The sequence below is a fragment of the Cariama cristata genome, unplaced genomic scaffold (genome assembly GCF_000690535.1).
Source record: "Cariama cristata isolate BGI_N322 unplaced genomic scaffold, ASM69053v1 scaffold33246, whole genome shotgun sequence".
NCBI classification, from domain to species: domain Eukaryota; kingdom Metazoa; phylum Chordata; class Aves; order Cariamiformes; family Cariamidae; genus Cariama; species Cariama cristata.
In genome coordinates, this window is record NW_009623325.1 from 1 (window position 1) to 7,570 (window position 7,570).

At 49.9% G+C, this 7,570-nt stretch overlaps 1 protein-coding gene across 1 annotated transcript; it reads right to left on the reverse strand.

Moving 5' to 3' along the window:
* Nucleotides 1–2,960: 2,960 nt before the first annotated feature.
* LOC104163626 (homeobox protein not2-like) lies at nucleotides 2,961–4,518 on the reverse strand (the record flags this gene model as incomplete). The annotated part of the gene is made up of 2 exons (XM_009702681.1): nucleotides 2,961–3,119; nucleotides 4,310–4,518. Coding segments are annotated over 2 exons (368 nt in total), but the record flags the coding sequence as incomplete, so codon positions are not given.
* Nucleotides 4,519–7,570: the final 3,052 nt, after the last annotated feature.

The window sequence follows — 7,570 nt, forward strand, 5'->3', positions numbered from 1 at the left end:
GCTACCCCCTGCTAGGCTGGCTGCAAACGCCTAAAATCCACGCAAATGCGGGTTTAGTGGTATTTACTAATTCACCCCGGTGCTGCCAGGTCCCGTTCAGACTCGGTCCCGCTCGTCATCAACCAGGCAGCTGCAGCGGGGTTGGGAAAAATGGGGAAAAATGGGGTGATTTCATATTTGGGGCGTTTTGGGATGTTTTGGTGTCACTAGATGTCACTGTCGGCTTGTGGCGGGGACACGACACCGACACCGGCCGGTAACACCGTGCTGCGTGGCGGGTTGGACCCTAAACATGGCCAGGCCAGCGGCCCATGTGGGAACATGGCCGCAGAGCAGGACACCTTCCTAGCCACCCGGCTGGTGACAAGGGACAGACAAAGGGCCTGGGCCACCTTCCCCATCTGTATTTTGGGGCCTGGCCCCGGTGAACCCACCAGCGGGCTGTGCGCCGCACTGCTCCGCCGCGCCATGCTCATCCCAGGGGTCTACAAGGACCTAGACACGGGTGGAGCAATGCTCCCATATAACTCCTACTTCAATTACATCTTCATACTAATAAAAGGAAGACTCGCCATTATTGTACTAACAGTATTACATGTCCTGTTTTGCTAAGGTTTCGGCGCTAAGCGGCAGGGCGTTTCACACGTGGAGCATCAGCTCGAGTCGTGGCCCAGCCAGCAACGCTTCAAAGCGTCCTTCATGTCTCTGAACGAGCCCCGGTGCTCACAACATTAATTTGAAGTATTTCTGAAGCTGGGCTGGGATTGCTACTGCTTCTGTGTTTGCAGAGCGCAGGGGAAACCTTCGCCTGGACTTGAGTTTGTTGAAGCATCAACGTGGCAGAGCAGGGGTTGCTCAGGTTTGGCCGCATCCACCCAAGGACGGAGGTCCTTGTTCTCCGGGAACAGCAGCCCCAACCCGAGCACTCCATGCTAACCAAACCTTACGTTTCTCACTGTAAATGTCGCTCTATCCCTGCAGGAACTGGCCCGGAGATAACAACTCATGTTATTATCTACTTTCAGCCATGATATGAGGTCATCAATCAATTTCCAAAATTCTTTTTTCAGCATATGTTTTGTCCAAACCGAGTTTATTAAGAAAAAAAAAACCTCAAACTTTTGGGAAGGATGAAAATACATTGGGTTTTCTTTTTGTTAATAATTTCAATTTAAAATTAAAAAGAGAGTAGTTGGAAATGTGTTTTCCTTCTATTTTTTTGACACTTAGAGGTTTTCAGCTAATCTGTCTGAAAGCTGTTCTTGCACCATTCCAAATGTTCAAGCTGAAGAGGAGTGCACAGGTTTACCAGCAAACGCACAAGTGTGGGGAAAAAAAAACCAAACAAACACTTTCATATTTGTATTGGCATGTCAGGAATGAAAACCTAGGAGAAGAAATCACCTTTTTGTGACTTCTGTTGGAAAGCAGATATTACTTTTTGACAACAGGGCTCTTATTAGGAGGAGGAAAAGGTGCATTTCTTTTGTTTTCTCCTTTTTTTTTTTTTTACCTCCATTTCCTCAGAAACACAGATAAAACTGTACACAGTAAAAAGGATGGATAACCCATCCCTGGCAGCTGTGGGGCGAGAAGCCATTGAGGCATTGCTGCCTGCTCAGAAACCAAGGAGCTGCCCAACCCTGCCTCCCCCCAGCCGGTCCCACCTCTTTTTAAAATACGCTAGATTTTTATTAAGAAGCAAAGCAAATAAATAAATGACACTTATTAAGGAGAAAAAAAAAAGTTATTTCTATAAATAACAATGTAAGAGTAAAATGATAGAAAGAGATGCAATAAATTATCCTGAGCTGATGGGACGTGATGCCTGGTACCCTGGGCAGGCTTAGGAAGTCGAGGTGAGAGCCTAAGCGCCAGACAGCCTGGCCTAAGAGTACTTAGCTGCTAACACACAGACGGGGAGGGTGGAGTGCTTAGTCCTGACCCCCCAAAGCCCTCCCACCCACCAGAAACACAAGAACAAACTGCATCGGGTGGTTACAGATGTGCTCGCCGAACACTCCAGGTGCCATTTCCCATAGCACCTGGATGTATAATGAGGAGAGAACAGAGCAACTGCCGTCTGGGCCAGAATCGGCACATCTGGACGAGGGGCAGGGGGTCGTCTGAAGCACCAGAGGTGTTGGAAAGCTGCCTTTTTATAACAGCCCTGATCCCCGCACCTCAGCCAGCCCAAGTGCCTCATTCCCGGCTACAGCAGCATACGCACAGCTTGGCGAAGTAAGGCAATGCCAGAAGACAGAGACACCCAGCAGATTCCGCCCTCCGGGTTTGGGAAGCCAAAACAAAGGCATGAATACACCAAGGCACAGGACAAGAGGAGGTACTTGTGTTCCAGGGGCAGGATCACACCCTGTTCATCTTATTGCAAGAGTAATGATAGAGTTTGCGGGTGCGAGCAAAGGGCTTTCCAATTGTCACTTTTTTGTTGCTGTTGTTGCGATCTAAGCATCAAACATGGGAGTCAAGTTGACCGGGAAAAACAATCAGAGTTGATTTTCTTCCCAGCACAGGTCTCCCTCCTAGCAGCACGCAGCCACAGGCAACGCAAGTGACCCCATGTTCAAATGCCCTTGTGCTCACAGCCGTCAGAGTCACCATCCGATTGTCACCCCAGCCTCTCTGCTGGAAACCACTGATGCGTCCTGGTGCTTCAAGAGCAAACAGGAGATCGCATGCCTCGCCACAGCTATGGCACCATCAAGTACAACCGGCCTGGTGATGAAGCACCAGGAATTACGGCACGTGGCTACCAAAGAGCAGCCAAACAATATTCGGGGCCAACCAGCTGCGGTTTAGTCCTGTAGCTCCAGCTCTCAGATCAAGAGCATAATGTCTCACTCGGACCAAAGAAGCACAGACCTGTGTGCATCTCCAGTATCTCCATCAAGCACACATGGCTCAAAAAACAACAGTGGCAGCTGAATCTCATCAGCTGTTCAAAGCTCAACATCCACAGTGTCCTCCTCGTGGTCCTTGATGTCCGTGGAGTCCGCAGTGGCAGGCTGTATCACCCCAAACTGTGACAGCTTTGCCGCCTTCTGCTCCATGCTCTGCTTCCTCCATTTAATCCTCCGGTTCTGGAACCAGACTTTCACCTAGCAGGAAAATGGCACAACAGCTTAATTCAAGGTCTCCAGGAGCCCCTTTCCAAGGGGGGCCATCGCCAAATGCTTCCGAGGCAGATGTCCCCAAAAAGCAGAGTTCCTTAGAGGGGGACATGCCCCTTCTCTGCTTGGGGCACGGTGCATGTGAGCAGGAGGAGGTGACGCTATGGAGGGCAGAGTGATGCCGAGAGAAGGGACCAGGGGAGAAGGGGACGCAGCTGCACAGAGAAGGCTTTGGCCGGGGGAGCGAAGAAAGTGTCCCCCCTGAGCTCCCTGGAGTCACTGAACCCATGGCCAGGACTACGGGTGCCAGAGGGGACGATGAGACACCCACCTACCCCCTGCCCCTGCTCCCTGTGCTGTTCACACCCTCCCTGTCACCCCCAGAACTGCCCTTGCTTTGCTCTCCCTTTTCCCCAGTGGAATTTGGATCCCACCACGGAAGATTACGGTTGGACTTGATGATCTTTGAGGTCTCTTCCAACCATAATGATTCTATGATTCTATAAGATCAAGTGGCTCCTCCTTTCCACAATAAATAAGCAGCTTGCAGTGGGAGAGGCAGAAACTTACTGGGAAGAGCAGAAAAAAAATTTAGATTCGGCGTCATGAAAGGACACTTAAAGCATAAACTATCTCCAGAGGATCATAACAATGTAAATACATCAGTCCAACGGAGCTTGAACTCTAAAGCGAGCAGGTTTGTGCTCCTAAATGCTTTTTGTTCCACTTCATGGATTAAGAAAAGGATGTCCTTATTCATAAACCATCTAAACCTATCTCGCATCCCTCGAGGCACATGGCTTCAATGTCATCTTGCAGCAGGGAGTCCCACAGGTCACTTTGCATCATTTAACTGTGCCGGGGAGGCTGAGGCTGGAGATGAGGAGGCATTTCTTCCCAGAAAGGGTCGTTAGGTATTGGAACGGGCTGTCCAGGGAGGTGGTGGAGTCACCATCCCTGGAGGGGTTTAAGGAAAGACTGGAGGTGGCACTTAGTGCCATGGTCTAGTTGACATGGGGGTGTTAGGGCAAAGGTTGGACTCGGTGATCCCAGAGCTCTCTTCCAACCAAATCCATTCTATGTCCTCCTCCCACTGCACTTCATGGCAGGGAGATCACCGCAGACCAAACCTAGAGCCAGGATCTATGCCACCATCCCCAGCTCCCCCCGTTTCTTACCTGAGTCTCTGTGAGATGCAGAGTTGCCGCCAGGTCTACTCTCTCCGTGCCCACCATGTACTGCTGCTTGAGGAACTCTTGCTCCAGCCGCGCCAGCTGCTCTGGTTTGAAGACCGTGCGGACCCTCTTCATCTTGCAGGGCCCCCCAGACCTCCAAGGCACAGCTGGGCCCAGCGAGTTGGCCCCGACACAGTGAGACAACTCCAGACCTGCAAGCAAGAAGCAGCAACTGAAGGGATCTGCGTGTTTGATTGAGGCCCTTCCTCCAGCCCTGTTGATATGCCAAACCCAGCTTGCTTCAGCTGTAGCTGAAATCCGAGGGCAGCTGCTCTACACACTAAAGGCGGCTGGGAGAAAGTAGCACCAAAAAGAAAAGGAGGGATGTTCCTACCTTGTCCCTGCCTAGATCATCTCATCTAGGCTCTCTTTCCCACAAAAGGTTGGACCAGATGATCTTTTGAGGTCCCTTCCAACCTGTTCTGTGATTCTACCCATAGGTACAACCTAGGACAGTCCTGGACGTGCAGCCAGACCCAAAGAAGCCAGCACTCAGTGAGGTGAGCAGGGTTTGACCTCCATCTGTACAACATCTTTACAACAATGAAGTCTATCAAGAGCTGCTGAATGCAAAAATCCCACCTGCGTCTCAAGAACTCCCTAATCGCAAATGTTTAAAGGTTGGGGGAGTTACCATGGTGCCCCCTGCTTTTACCCTTCCCTTGGCACCCGTACCCAGCCAGTCTCCAGGAGAAGACATCTGGCCAGTCTGCTGGCTTCAGTGAAGACAAGAGTCACCATCCCTTACGCAGATCCTCATCCTGCACCTTAGTCCTTTGGTCCCAGTGGGCTGAAACGTGCAGAAGTGTTAGCAGGACTAACAAGTGGATCTGATTTCAGTCTCCTATCTAATTGTGGCCTGATGAGAACTATAATTACCTAATTAACATACAATACACCACCAGCACTGTCACAGGACCAGCTGGCACCAGCCTAAGAGCAGCTCTGTCTCCTGTTTCTAAAGCCCTCATCCTTGCCAGCACAGACTTTGATTCACACACATCTCCATGTGTGACCGCTATCCCCAGCCACCCTCCAGGAGCCACAGGGCTCATCCCAGCCAGCTCTGTCCTCCTGAAGGACCTTCACAGGAGCCAGATCACCCTGCCAGGAGGATGGCAGGGTGGTGAGACCACAGTCAAGGGCTGAGGAAAGGGGGCTGCAGTCATCAAGGCAAAAAAACATCTGCATCCCCGACGCTGGTTCTGGAGTTCCGATACGCACAGAAACATCAGCGTAGACTTTGCGGATCGGAGTGTGAAGGGCTGGAGGGACAGAATCACAGAATTGATTTGGTTGGAAGAGACCTCTGGGATCATTGAGTCCAGCCTTTGCCCTAACACCCCCATGTCAACTAGACCATGGCACTAGGTGCCACCTCCAGTCTTTCCTTAAACCCCTCCAGGGATGGTGACTCCCCACCTCCCTGGGCAGCCCATTCCAACGCCTAATGACCCTTTCTGTGAAGAAATGCCTCCTAATTTCTAGCCTGAACTTCCCCTGGCACAACTTGAGGCCATTTCCTACGTAGTCGAACCCCTCCTGCTCAAGGCCAAAAGCTGCTGGGTTGGGGACTGGGCTCCTGTTCTGAGCCCCGGGAAGACTCCGGGCAGCGGGACCTGCGTGCGCAGGCGAGACCGCTGGGTGCCACGAGAACACCTCCGAGTACCAAAGTACGGTCGTGAGGGTATTAGGAACCAGGCAAGGCCAGCACCAAGATATGTCTGATGGCACCGCAGCTTCTCTCCTGCCAACACCCAAGCACGTGCTTAACTTTAAGAAAGAGAACCCACGGGTACAGCCAGCGGGACTTTTCTGGGTGGAAAGCCGAGGGTGCATTTGCAGGATCAGGTCATCCATGCTCCCCACCATCGCCGTTCTGAAATCTCAGCCTGCGGGAAAACGCGGTCTGGCTTTGAGATCAGCTCCGCGTTGAGCAGAGGTTGGATTCCACAGCTCGCAGAGGTCCCCCTCCACCCGAGCCACTGTCACCAGGGTACGTGGGACTGCTGCGATATATCTATATGGTGGCAAGCCAATTTTCTTTAACTTTTACGGAAATACCGTACATAATGATGCCAGTTCACACCCCCTACTTATCCCTCCTTTAATGACTGATGTTGTCATGTTCTCCAGGCACAAATGGGCACCTTTACCTACTTCGTTTCATTAATTGGGTATAAGTTCTGTGCCTGTTTAAGGATTTGTGGGATGGAGACCTGACAGCTTAATAGCCGTAATTGCACTTAAAACTATTTTCATCATTAAAATAATTTCACCTGTCACATTTTTTTCTATTTTAATACTGGGATAATAGCAAGTGTGATTTCAAACATGAAATACTTTGTGGAAACAGCTTTGCAAAGTGTTTAACTATATTTTCATACCTGTATATTTGATATAATACATAGATTAACACACAACTATGCAGACGCTGTCTTGTAAAAGAAATAATAGATTAAATAGCTATGCTAAGTAGTTTAAATAGCTATCTGAATATTGTAGCTATCAGGATCAAATCAAGAGTTCCTTACGCAAGTAAAATGTGTGCTTGGCTGCAGGTTTTGCCTGGGCGACAACGAGATCAAGCTCTGAATGCCAAAAAGAGACTTAATTTCAAGAAAAATATTCCGAATAGAGGTAATTCATTAAAACAAACAAGTCGTTTTGCTTATAAAAATTTACAGTACCCCTCAGTGAAAATACAGAGAGCCTGATGGATTAGCCAGTATCATCCATCACCACTGTGTAAATTTTACCCACGGATGAACAACAAAACCTTTTTCCCTTGGGTGCTTTTGCACTAAAAATACAGTTTTGGGGGCCGGGTGCTGCGAAACACTCAGCAGTTTCACTTCTACAAGTGAAAAAATTGCAGGGAGAGCAAAATTACAGAGGGACGAGGGCAGCTTTGGGAGAAGGGCAGACCCCACAGCCCAGCAGAGGGGTGCTGGCACGGTGGAGAAATTATTGTCGGGGATGAGGCTTTGGGAAATTACAGCAGGTTTTCAGAGGTACGATGGAAACACAGGCATTGCGGTGCCTTTCTAGTACGTGAAAAGAGAAATAAATGTGTGTGTGTGCAAAGCCACACTTAAAATGCAGGCGGGGGCACACGTGGGCATGGCAGGGGATGACTGTCCCTGGCCTGAAACCTTCTCCCATCACTTCATGTTGGGGGTAAATGGCTAATATTAATTATCG